At 42.0% G+C, this 13,580-nt stretch overlaps 1 protein-coding gene across 1 annotated transcript; it reads right to left on the bottom strand.

Annotated features, from left to right (window-relative positions):
• Positions 1–3,528: 3,528 nt before the first annotated feature.
• Positions 3,529–12,678, bottom strand: LOC306913310 (C-reactive protein-like; the record flags this gene model as incomplete). Its single annotated transcript, XM_079489899.1, has 4 exons — positions 3,529–3,823; positions 4,528–4,656; positions 5,688–5,883; positions 12,597–12,678. 4 exons carry the CDS (start codon positions 12,676–12,678, stop codon positions 3,529–3,531), a joined length of 702 nt encoding a protein of 233 aa, XP_079346025.1.
• Positions 12,679–13,580: the final 902 nt, after the last annotated feature.

Here is a 13,580-nt window from a genome sequence, read left to right as displayed (position 1 = left end):
AGCGTGCGACGCGGTCATGGAACAACGTATATGAATCAAACTAGAAGGGAGTTCCAGCCGCGCCTCTAGCCTATAGCAGGCCAGTCTGGTGCATCTCAGGAGCCTCTAGCCTATAGCAGGCCAGTCTGGTGCATCTCAGGAGCCTCTAGCCTATAGCAGGCCAGTCTGGTGCATCTCAGAAGCAGGACAGATAACATGCGAAAAAGAAGGCACTGGAGCAGCTCAGACGATTTAGGCCCTTTGGTTTATTATAACAGGGTGCAAATAAAAAGTGACAACGTTTCGATGTGTATAAGTTACATCTTCGTCAGGTCATAGCCCGAGGGGGCAACACAGTAAGGCTTAAGTACACACATGGTACAGGGGGCAGGCCCTTAGTTAACCAATGTCACAGCCAACAGCCAGCAATCATTACTTTTTACTTTTTATTATTATCATTACTCCAGGCTTTGTAAACAAAGCCACAGGAGCTCACTAATCGTTTTCTAGAGAGAGGTTATGCCACAACAGACATTGACTCGGCATATGACAGAGCTTTACGCACTGACTGTGAGACCCTTTTACAAAAGAAACCTAAGAAGTCATCTAACAGACTCTGTTTCTCCACTCAACATACACCAGCAGCAGGCTCTATTAAAACATAATTTTAAAACATTGGCATGTCCTTCAAAGTGATCCACAAATGTCCAATACCTGTATTGACCCCCCTCTTTTCTGTTTCAGACGCAGTCGCAGCCTGAGAGACCGTCTGGTGGACTCTGACCTTACCCCAGCCCCCCCTCTTGGCTCGCCAAATATTTCACACATCCCCGCACTGGTAAAAGGTTCAAATTAAATCCTTCATCAATTGTAACTCTACACATGTGGTATACTTGTTGAAATGCCCATGTGGTTTGGCTTATGTCGGCCAAACCAAACGACCTCTAAAAATCAGAATTGGGGAACACAAAACTGCAATACGCACTGGTAACCTAGAATATGCCATGGCTAGGCACTACATACAAGCCAACCATGGCTCCCCAGCATCATTACGCTTCTGGGGATATAGAAAAGATCTCTACCTCTTCACGAGGTGGAGACATTATCAAGAAAGTGCTATGCAGAGAGGCCCATTGGATACATACTCTTAACACATTGGAACCCATGGGCCTAAACGAGGAACTGAAATTGTCCTGCTTCCTCTAATTTTCCTTCAGAATCCCTCAAGTGTCACCACCAGACCACCACTCAGGCTGCTTCTGCTCTACACTACTGCTGCTGTGCTGCCCTTGCCGTCCGCCCCCTACTGGGGCCCTATTATTGTTCATTGTGCTGTATGTCCTTGGCCATTTACCTGTTTTTTTGGCCCCCTATTCCCAAACTAGGTTTGGTCTTCTGCCTCAATTTTGGTTTTAATCTATTTCAAAATATATATATCTCATAAATGATGTACTTCAAATATGAACTTGACAGTTGTCTCTTAATCTAAAAATGTTGTTCTATTTTTGTACTTGACACTTTACTTAAATATGAACTTGACAGTTGTCTCTTAAACCAAAAATGTTGTTCTATTTTTGTACTATCTTTCCTACATCTGTGTATTTATAGCCTGTATATTTATAGTCTCAATGCACTTTAACTTTCATCTGGATAGTTCCTCACTTGTAGGTTCCACGTGAAAAACATGTATGAACTAATGATTGCTGGCTGTGTGACATTGGTTAACTAAGGGCCTGCCCCCTGCACCATGTGTGTACTTAAGCCTTACTGTGTTGCCCCCTCAGGCTATGACCTGACGAAGATGTAACTTACACATCGAAACGTTGTCACTTTTTATTTGCACCCTGTTATAATAAACCAAGGGTCTAAATCGTCTGAACTGCTCCAGTGCCTTCTTTTTCGCATATATGAATCAAACGTTAGAAACAGCTAGCGTGTGAGACTCAATTATAAAATGAGCTGTTCGCCTGCAGGTCTGAAACACAGATATGAGAGAGAGAGAGAGAGAGAGAGAGAGGTGCTGTTCTCTCTCAATTATATTTACATGTATGTTATGTACTGGGGAGGCTGATAAGGTTCTTTCCATTACTCTGGCATGGTTGGACCTCCGGCAGATTATATTTCACTGTCATATTGGGGGACAACGGATGGAAATTAGCATTCTTGCTAAATAGGCATTTTGTGTGGTGTTCAGAGACTCACTTTTTCTCAGAGCTTTCTACCAGATGGATGTGGTTTTGAGGTTAGTCTGTGAGGTTAGGGGTTAAGGCATAGTTTAGGTATAGTTTTTTTTAGGTTAGGGTTAGGTTTAAGCTATAGCTCTGGACGATTTTGCCACTCACCAATACGAAGTCGGTTTTGTGGCGGCGAAAGCCTACTTTCCCTTGTGGATTTCCCTTGTGGATACACAAGTGCCCCCCACCAAACGTATAAAATGTACTTTTTGGCCAGAAAAGAAAATATTTAATCAGAAGGAAAAACCTTGTGTAGTGGAGTAACTAAAACCGTTTTTCATCCGGTGAAAAAAAATCCTTTCTGGCCAAAAAAGTGCATTTTATACGTGTGGTGGGGGCTCAGAGTGCGTCCACTAGGGAAAGTAGGCTTTCGCCGCCTTTGTGTTGGTGAGTAGCGAAATCGTTGATTTTATTTTTGCAGAAGTCGACAGGCTGTGCAGTCTTCATGTGGCGGCAGGAAGTCGAGAGTAGTATAGCCTTAAGGAGAAGTCCTCATAAGGCTATAGAGACACACAGGGACTACAAATGTCACGCCCCCAAATGAGACAGCGGCCCCACTTCTGGTCCGTTAGAACGGTGTACTGCAGGCCTACTTTTGAAATGAACTGAAGACTATATTGAGCTAAAAGGATTGGTTATGACAACAAAATAGGCTATCCATTTTCCCTCTAGTACGACGTCATCACATCATCAAGTTCAATGAGGATAGTATACAATCGCAGGTGTGGCACTGTGGATGGATTAATTTATGTTGTCATTGAACACAAGTGTAAAAGAACATTTCCAATCTGCTACTGCTTTAAAGGTTTCATGACATTCATTTTCATTAGTTTTTCTTTTTCTTTTATTACCTCAATTACACCCACACACAACCTGAACTTTAAACATTCAGTGGATTTTCTGTGGTCTGGGGTTTACACTCTCTGGGCAGTATTATGCATGTCTTAAGTACCAGGTCTTATTACTTAACTTAAGACCTGGAGGCGTGATCAATGCCATTTGGCTATTCTGAGTGGCCAAACAGCATTGACCACGCCTCCAGGTCTTAAGTTAAGTAATAAGACCTGGTACTTAAGACACGCATAATACTGCCCTTTGTGTTCTGACCTCCAGACCACGGAAAATCAACTGAATGTTAAAAGTTTAGGTTTGTTGGGTGTAATTGAGCTCAGAAAACCTAAAAAATCCCTTTAATCATTTAGAATTTCACTTGTATCTATACGGTATATCAATTTGATATTATGTTTTGTTTGTTTAAACTCTAAGTAAACAGCACTTTTAGACAATTACATCGCAGTGAGTCCATTTGTCAAGTTCAAGCCCCAGCACACTTGGCAATCACCATAGCGTGTTTCCCCTTAGCTTGGAGTTTCACCGTGTCCCAATTGATGACGTTGCCCCTTTCGACGGCCCCGCTATCGGCGAGGGCGCTGACCCTGCGCTGGCTGACCACGTGGTCCCACATGTTGACGTCGGTGATCTCTCCGGCGAAGCTCTGGTGCCAATCGAAGCCCCCCAGCTTCGAATCGAAGCCGTCCGCGTCCTGCCCGAGAATGACCCTGCCTCTGGCCTCCAGCGTGTAGCCCTCTTGGAGTTTGGTCATCATTGACCTAGTGTGGCAGTGGTGTAAAGTGACTAATTACATTAATTTAAAAGACCACTTCACCACTTTTCAACCTATCTTCATATAATTGGTCCTCACTAATGATCATGATAAAATACCACCATTTGTTTGTACTCAGTCTGTGTCTCATGGGAGGGCTGTGGACAGTTCAGAAACCCGTCCACCAGTGACATCATCGATGGAGAATCCAAGCTAATAGAAACTGCAGGCTTTCTATTCCTGAAAAGTTGCGATGCGGAAATGGAAGCCATCTTTCTCACAATAATACAAATCTAAATATCTTTTCCAAAAAATGGTGTTCTAATCTGTCTAACAATATTATGATGTCACTGGTGGACGGATTTCTGAACTGCCCACAGCCCTCCTATGAGACACAGGCCAGGTAGAAAGGAAATTGATGAGGACCAATTATATGAAGATAGGTTGAAAAGTGGTGAAGTACAATTTTGAGGTATTTGCACTTTACTTGAAGTAGTTTACTTCCACTCCGCTATACATTTCATAGGCAAATATTGTACTTTTACTCCACTACATTTATTTGAAAACTTTAGTTACTAGTTACTTTGTAGATTTTGATTATTATTAGATTACAAAACTTACAACCACTTCAGCCCTATATACATTTCGACCATTTGAAAATAGCTGATCTACAAGCTCACGATGCGAGTACTTTTTCCACCGTGCACTGACCTGTGTCCGTTCCAGTAGGTGTAAGTCTGGCCCGTGAGCGAGTCCCAGACGAAACACATGTGAGATAAAAGCGAAGTCATCTCAGGGAGCCTGAAGTAAGCAGCCTTGCCGCCGATATAAACTCCATATCTAGATTTCAGAAAGAGAAAACATAACACTCTTTCAATATTTGCATTGGTCTTTGACAAAATTATATACATGCACATTACAAAGACACAATCAACAACAAGCCAGCAGTAAATGCAGTGGTGTAAAGTATATTTACTCAAGTACATATAGGCCTATACAGTTGAGGTATTTTTTTTCTTCTTTACTGGAGTATTTCCAATTTTCAGTAAACCTCTCTCTCTCTCTCTCTCTCTCTCTCTCTCTCTCTCTCTCTCTCTCTCTCTCTCTACTAAGTCTCAGAGCAAATTGTAAATTGTCTCGGAGGGAAATATTGTACTTTTACTCCACTGCAATCATTTTAAAACTTGAGTTACTACTTACTAGTTACTTTGGGCTACCTCCATGAGGCGGTTTAGAGTCTCTAAATATAAGAAAAACAGACTAAAGAACACTTTTGTACATCAGTCTGTCCTGCTTTTAAACCAAAATCATTAAACCAGAGCATATGTTCTTGTTCCTGTCTGTTTCGGTGATATTTGTCCTGTAATATCTATCATTTTGTAATGTATTGTGTCTAATTGTTAATTGTTCGCCCAGGGGCGACGCCCCTAAAACATACCTAATTAAGTGTACAGAACATGTTCCAAGTGTTCCATGTGTACACTCTCAGAGTTAAAGGGGTCCTTAATTTGCAAATAAAACATTTGAGAACCACTAGTACTAGTGGACTCATAATGTCATAGTAAATCATTGTCATACATATTCTGAAGAAAACCTGGAGACTTGACATTCGGTAATTGGATCTTAAAAATAAGAACATCATAATGGTGTGTAAAAAAAAAGAAGAGAAAATCGAGAATTTGCCACGGACAAGACCATTAAGTCTTTGCACGGACACTGTACATTTGTCTGTGCACGGACAGAATAAACTGATGACGAGCCCTGCTATGTATATGGTTGGACAACAAACCAGTAACTGCTTTAAGGCCTATTCATATAACCTTTCGTCAACAAGGACGCTCCTCTAAACCTTAGACCACCGCTGCCCTTACCTCCCACTCTTCATACGCCAGATGGCGAGCTCGTCTCGTTTCTTCGTGCGGTACTCAAAGAGGATGGTGTCCTTGAGGGGCAGCGCTGAGCCCAGCCGCATGCACAGAGTGAAGGCCTTCAGGGCCATGGTCTGCTGCGGGAACACTTCCACATAGCTGTAGTAGTTCTGCTTGGGGATGATCACCGACCTGCCCCCTGCGTGGAAGAAAATACTCACATTCTTTACTTAAACCTATTTGAAACACTATATACGGTACTAACTAATCACTTGGGCTGCCACCGCCAAAGTCCTCCTGGCAATATCGCTTGACTGCCAGCCGAATGCAGGGAGCTTTTATTCTGAAAACGGCCACTTTCCCTTTCCCCCAAAATCAGGAAGCGAAATCCACCATTGCTAATAACTTTGATTTCTCTTCAGAAGCGTTAATATTGTAAGCTTGATGCAGCATAAAGTAGACATTTTAGCAGAAATTATAGCCCAAAACGTCCAGAGTGTGGATTCATAGAAAAAAGGGTTTTAACACACCGCTTAAACAAGGAAGTGAATGGCACGCGCATACGAAAGAGGCCGGGCGGGGCTAAGCAAGGCGTTGCCTATAGCAACCGGGATTAGGTGTACGCTGTATGGTGATGCTCGTTTGAAGCACGGGTAGAGGGCTATTTCAACCTATCAGATTGCTTCCTTGGAACTATCTGTTGTATAATACTAGAATTTCGCGGGCCTTCGGCCCGCTCATCCTATCGCCATGCGATGCGTCGCAAATGGGAAGAAGGCAATGGCAACCCATGATGTTTTCATTGATGCATTTGCTTGGAAAGCGCAAAGTTGCCAAGCTGGCTGAGTGGCCCTGTTTGGTTTTGTGTATTTGCGTATGAAAGCGAGCATGGCAAGGCGCAGGAACAGTATACTGTACTGTACTGTGCTGTACTGTAAGTCTTTGTACTGTACTGTACTCATGTGTACTGTACTGTACTGTTCTCTGTACTGTTGTATTAGTGTTATTTATTATTATTATTATTATTACATGGATTAATATTCTGATGTACTGTACTGTTCTCTGTACTGTTGATATTATAGTTATTAGTGTTGTGTTATTATTATTATTATTATTACATGGATTAATATTCTGATGTGAGCTTTCTTTCTGTACTGTACGTGTACTGTACTGTTCTCTGTATTGTTGATATGATTGTTGTTATTAGTGTAGTGTTCTTATTTATTATTGTTATTATGATTGAAAGAGAGCATGGCAAGGCGCAGGAACAGTATACTGTACTGTACTGTACTCTGTACTGTTATTAGTGTTGTGTTCTTATTTATTATTATTATTATTATTACATGGATTAATATTCTGATGTACTGTACTGTACTGTTCTCTGTACTGTTGATATGATAGTTATTAGTGTTGTGTTATTATTTTTTATTATTATTATTATTACATGGATTAATATTCTGATGTGAGCTTTCTTTCTGTACTGTACTCATGTGTACTGTACTGTTCTCTGTACTGTTGTTATGATTAGTGTAGTGTTGGAATTTGGTATCATTATTATTATTATTATTAGCGTTTTGTGGCGTGTGTGTGTGTGTGCGTGCCATTTCAGCTGCATCGCGAGGCGGTCCAAAATCCCCCCCCCCCCCCCGCGCACGCACGCACGCACACACCACACACACACGTGTCTGCAGTGACACTGCGTTGTACACAGCTGTTCTATTTCATCCTTACTGACTGCCAGAGGCAGTGCTTAACACTGGACGCAAATCATCCAGTGTTAAGCAGTCATCCAGGATTCATAGAACCATAGTTACACACGTAACTTACGTTTTGTGGTGCAGCGCGTTGTTGCAGCGTGTGCGTGTAGTGTTGGTGTTGTTGTTCTTATCCATATATGCGCCTCGGTTGGTCCCGATTGTACCACGCCAGGTGTCGACGCGGGCGTGTTTGCATTATTGTAACTGTGTATGTAATCGCGGCGCTCTCCATCCAAGTTAGAATCAGTGTAGAACCTGTGTGGTTGTTCTTCTTCTTCTTCTACTTTTGTTTTCCGGCAGGCTGTACACTGTGTGTGTGTGTGTGCGCGCGCGCGCGTGTGTGTGTACTGTGTAACTTCCGGTAGTGTTTCCGGAAGTGTGAAAGGTAACACGAAACACACGTGGGTCACGTGGTGGGGTTTTGAGCCATTGGGAAGGGGTGATGTAGTGTTGCCAGGTCCACGTATTGTAAGCGAGTGGTAGTGTGTGAAAGTATAGGCTGTAGGCTGTAGGAATTGGTTTGCGGCCTTGTTTACATAGACGTGGCAACAATGTTTGCGGCGCAGCCAATGAAAAGAGTGGAATCACGGGATGCAGTGTTGCCAGGTCTGCGAATTGTAAGCGAGTTGTAAGTAGCGTGTTGAATGGCATTTCTTCTGGGCTTGTTTTCATAGACCTGGCAACATGTGAGTGTGTGCGTGCAAGGGTGTGGGTGCTTGGGGAGATATTGTTTGTTGTGAAGAGATACAATGGCGGCGTGGGTGTGGAAGGGAGGCAACGTTGGTGTCAGTGCAATGAGTAATGTTCCGCGGGTGGTGTTGAGGGTCGGCGTTCGGCGCGATATGAGGAGATAGCGGCCGAACGACGCTGAGGGTAAGTGTGTGACGTCACTGCCGTGTGAGTGTAGTGTGTTGCAGTGTGTCAGTGACGTGTCAGTGATGTATGCAGTGTGTGACTTTGGGTCCCTTTTCCTGGGTTGGGTACAACGTCTCACTTGTATATATAGATGGCTTCAGCAGGGATTCATAACTTCTTACTTTAGCTGTCAATGAATGAACGGGGGCGCACACACGCACGTGCGCACACGTGCGCGCACACGTGCGCACACACACACACGCGCGCACGCACACGCGCACACACACACACACACGCGCACAAACATGATGGAACATAATGGAATACTGTACCTGAGACGGAGTGAAGAGAGAGGCTGCTGAGGAACAGAACGGTCAGAAGAAGTTTAATTTTGTCTTGGCAAACCTATAGGAGAGAACAAACACTCAGTCTACACAGCGTCATAATATAAAGGACAATCCTCTGTATGGGTGCAACCAGACTTTCGCGTCAAGAAAGCCACTCTTCCGGGGTTTTAAACAGCTGGTTGATGCATTTTCACGCTATAGGAGGCCGAGCAGCTTCAACTTGTAGCGTGGGCAAAGTGTTTCCGGGTTTCTCCTTATAATGGGAGTGGGGTGGATGGGACTTGAAGCTGCTTGGCGCGAATGTCTGGTTACACCCGACGTCTGTCCAGGGAAAAACAGGCTTCCATGCAGAGAGCAGTGGTGGAAAAAGTACTCGCATTTAGTAAAATCAATCAATACTGAGCCCAGCCGCTCAGTATTGTGGAAATACTCTGTTAAGTGTTAAGTAAAAGTCTGGCATTTAAAATGTACTTGATTAAAAGTACTTGGAGTATTGGCTTCAAAATGCCAATACTTTTGAAAATAGCAGATCTACAAGCTCCCAATGCACCGTGCTGTGACACATTGTGAGCTTGTAGACCGGCTATTTTCAAATGGCCGAAATGTATATAGGGCTGAAGTGGGTAATGTATGTTTTCTAATCATATTCCAAATCTACAGCTATTAGTAACTAACGTTTTCAAATAATTATTTGCCTCCAAGATGTTGTAGGAAAAGTGTTGGAAATTGGAATTACTCAAGTTAAAGTACAAATAACTCAAAATTGTACTTAAGTAGAGTACTTACTTTTTGTTTTGCATCGTATTGTAGCCTATTGTTTTCCCGGTGCTTACATTGTGCTTACAATAAAATGGGCAACAGCTTTAATAAAACATTTCCCCACTATTTTAGCATGTTTAAACACATTGTCTCTATGGTAAATGCACAGTACTGAACACTCATGTGATGAAATAAAGCTGTATACCAACCTTACCACGGCTCAATGTCTATGGAGCTGGAAAAGCAGTCAGTCTTGTGTGCAGATCGAGCACCTTCTTTTTAATACCATCAAAACTCGCCTTCTGCTTCACATCAAGGCTTCTTGCTCAAATAAGCTCAAAACAAGTCAGAATGTCAACATAGTCAGAATGCAAATGCACAAACTAGATGACTAAACAAACACTTGGTAGTGGGCGAAAAGTTCTACATCTTTTTAACCTATTGTAAAAGTATCGAATACTGCGTGTACTAGAAATACTCTGTTACAAGTAATAGTCCGGAATTCGGAGTGACCATGTATTGGCATCAAAATGTACATAACCCATTCTGGGCAGGAACCCCTTTTGGTGTTTGGAGCATTATGTTATGCTTTAGCTGTTGAAAAATAGCAGATCTACAAGCTCATAGCGCGGCACTACTTGTAGGTCTGCTATTTTGGAAAAATCGTGAAAATGTGGCGCAAATCTTTGAATATATATTCGTAATGTTTTTAACTCAAATCTTTGCTTCTGGGCGGGTCCCTGGAACAACATATTTTCAGATGGGGGTCCTAGGCCAAATACAGATAATTCTGGGGGTCCTTGACATGAAAAAGGTTGAGTACCACTGACAGAAACACAGGCCACTGTCTGTTATTGGTTAGTAGCCTATTGTTTTGTTTTATTTTTTATTTTTTAATAATATTGGTTATGCCATTAATGTATGTGTACAAAGAAACCTGATTATTATTTTAGGAAAGGTACCGGCAAACATGCTTTTATGCAAAGTACAGAGCACATTACTATACTTAAGTACAGAAAAGCTTATTTTATTTCCAGTGGATTTAAGTAAACATTATTTGTCACACCAACCAAGCGATGAGGATAACTAGCGAACATCATCAAATTTAGATATTTTTAAAAGTACTGTATTCGTCTTTCAATAGAACTCAGTATATGAGCACATGTGAAAATAAAGGATGGATGAAGGCAATTCAAATATCGTTGTAAAATAATGTAAAATAAACATTGTTTACATAGAGCTATATGCACAGCACACGCTATAGGCAGTATATGTAGCACATGATTTTGGCTAACGTGCATGTGTCAGGACCGGCTAGCAGGGACATTGTAGCTTTACATTTCATTTCGTTTTGGTTTTAAAAACCCATTCAGGACGGGAACCACTTTTGGTGTTTTAAGCATTATGTTATACTTCAGCTATTGGAAAATAGCAGATCTACAAGCTCATAGCGCAGCACCGAGTGCCGCGCTACGAGCTTGTAGATCTGCTATTTTTGAAAAATCGTGAAAATGTGGCGCAGATCTTTGAATATTATATTCTGTCAGAGTGAACGTTTTTAACTCAAATCTTGGCTTCTGGGAGGTCAGTCACTGGAACAACATATTTTCAGATGGGGGTCGGTCGGCCAATTACATATATTTTTGGGGATCTGTTACGGACCAAGGTCCTGTTGGTTATTTGATTATATTTGTTTTAGTATAATTATTATTTATGGTGACTATTTAACTGGGATAATAATTATAAGTTGTATTATATGGCATATTATTAAGTTGTGTTTCTTTTGCTCCCTGATTATGAATGAGTTGATGAAACTATGAGACTGTTGGCTGCAGTTCTCATATGAATGAATACAGACATGGCTGTGAGTAACAGGTCCCTGATTGGACCTGCCCCTCTCTTCCTTATTGGCTCTCCCCGACAACACCAGTTTCCTGTTGGCTGAGCACTCTTCCTGTCGCTCTATAAAAGCTCAGTTGAACTTGGACTTCACCGGGGGATGACAGCGTATCTAGCAGCAGAGACTCAATCCCTCTGTCCTCCGCTCGTTTGCCTGCCTTTTGTTCTGTTTAGTTTTGTTCTTTATTAGTTGTTCTTTTCTGCCGTAAGTTGCCTGAGATATATTTTGTTTTGGTTTGTTGCCCAGTGATTTAACTTAAAAGCCTTAGTGCATTCATATATATATATAATTGTTACTCTTATAAAGTCTGTAAATTACTATTTCTTGAAGCCCGGTTCCTACTCCACCATGTAGGGGTGCCAGGTATTTTTCCTTTCTCCTGTTTTATTGTAATTTTGGTTAGTTAGGTTATTTAGAATTGTATTTTTGTTTAACTCTGTTAGGGCCTTAGTTAGGGGTAAACTTTTGATTTCTAGTTAGAGCCGTTTTCTTAGCATAGAACCTGCACCTTGAAGCCAATACTATACAGTTGTGAAAATGTGAACCAAAGAACAAGAAAATGTAAACTTGGTCTCTGCTAATGGAAAAAAAGAGTTACAACAATAAACTAAAGTTCTTTTTCAACCCTGTCTCCTCTTGCATTATGTTATGTTCCTTCACCCTAGACGAAGGTGCGTAACATGATTGGGGGCTCGTAAAAGTAGGTAGGACATTGTTTGATAGCAGTTATTAATTCTGAATTGTTTAAAAAAAAAAAAAAAAAAAAATCAAATAACAAATTGTTTTCCCCCCCAAAGAAAAAAAGATTTGGTAATTTGTTTCGGTTAAGGTTACCCCTTCTTAACTATAGGTCTGTTTGTAATTGTTTGTATTGAGTTTTTTGGCTTCTTTTGACTCTTGATACTTTTTGAGTATTTTTTTTGGCTTAGTTTGTTTTATTGGAAAGGCAGCATCGGGTTGGAGTTTGGTCATTCGGTTTTGTTTGGTCTGGTGAGTAGTCAATTTAGTAGTGTTTTTCTGTTTTGGCAATTTTTAGTATAGGGTCTTGAGTTGTGAGTAAATGTCTTCTGATCGGGTAGAACATAGCAGTGTTTCTCCCTCTGTGAATATAGAGGAGGCAGTAGATTCAGCTCCAGTTTTTCCCACTTTTGTAAAAAAAACTTTACAAATTTAGAATGAAACCTGGTTGAAACAGTGTGTTGTGGAGAAACTCTCAGAGAGGTTTCATGCAGAGTGACACCAGCGAAAGTTAACATGTCCGTACGGCCGGTTGGGAGTGTGAGGACAGCCTCACATTCCCCGGCGTACTCTGATCGGGGAGATGGGGGGTCCTCCTCCTCTCCTCTGGATGTGAGTTGGATGATATCCAGCGCCATTGCTGGGGGGGTCTCCAAGTGGAGGCGCTACAACGTTGTACCAGGGCTGCGGAGCTCGAGAGACGTTCCCCCCAGCCCAGCTCACTGCAGTTGGCAGGAGTTGGAGAGTCATCTACCACCACCCAGGGTGCAACGAACTTCGGAGTCAGTAAGCACACTTTCTTTGGTTTCTCTTCTCAAAGAAACAGAGGTTGATTCGTATTTTGATATTTTTGAATGCATTGCTACCACTGTAAATTGGCCTAGAAACAGGTGGTTTTCGTTGTTGCAATGCAAACTGGTGGGAAAGACTTGAGGTTTGTGCAGCCTTTTCTATTGGCCGTGGGTTAGAGTAGGATGTTTGTAAAGCACACAAACATACTACATGCTTGAGTGCCGGAGGCTTATACTGCCAAAGGTTATGTTTTTTTTCTGTACAGACTGCCAATATATGTGTAATTTGCCAGAGAGAAACTGTGGTTGTGTTTGGCTCAGTGAGCAATATATTGACTATTCATCAGATCTGTGAGTTGATTTCGTTAAAGAAATTTAAATCCTGCCTATTTGATCGTAATCTACTCATGAGCAGAGAGTAGTTACGGTAATTAATGCGGCGGCGTGCGCTAATGAATTTATTTTGGCACATCGATCTGTGTTCTTCGCTCCCTCTGTCCGCTGCGACCCTATGGCGGCAGAGTGGGGAAAATTCGACATTTGCTGTGTTAAAGCCCACCTAGTTTTTGTTCTGTTACTGTCTCCTCGGAGGCTCGTGAGTGTTTGTTTTGCCATTTAGAGGGTCACCTCATTTCGATGTGTCCCGCTCTGCAGCACAAAGATGATCAGAGTCCAAAAAAACTAACTGTTGGGTTCATTTAGTCTACTCCTCCTCCGCTTTTTCCCCTGCTTGTCGACGTCAAGGGAGG

Source organism: Electrona antarctica (assembly GCF_951216825.1).
Source record: "Electrona antarctica genome assembly, chromosome: 20".
In the NCBI taxonomy this organism is placed as follows: Eukaryota; Metazoa; Chordata; class Actinopteri; order Myctophiformes; family Myctophidae; genus Electrona; species Electrona antarctica.
The sequence above is the reverse complement of the archived record's forward strand: the minus strand, read 5'-3'. Positions and strand labels throughout refer to the sequence as shown.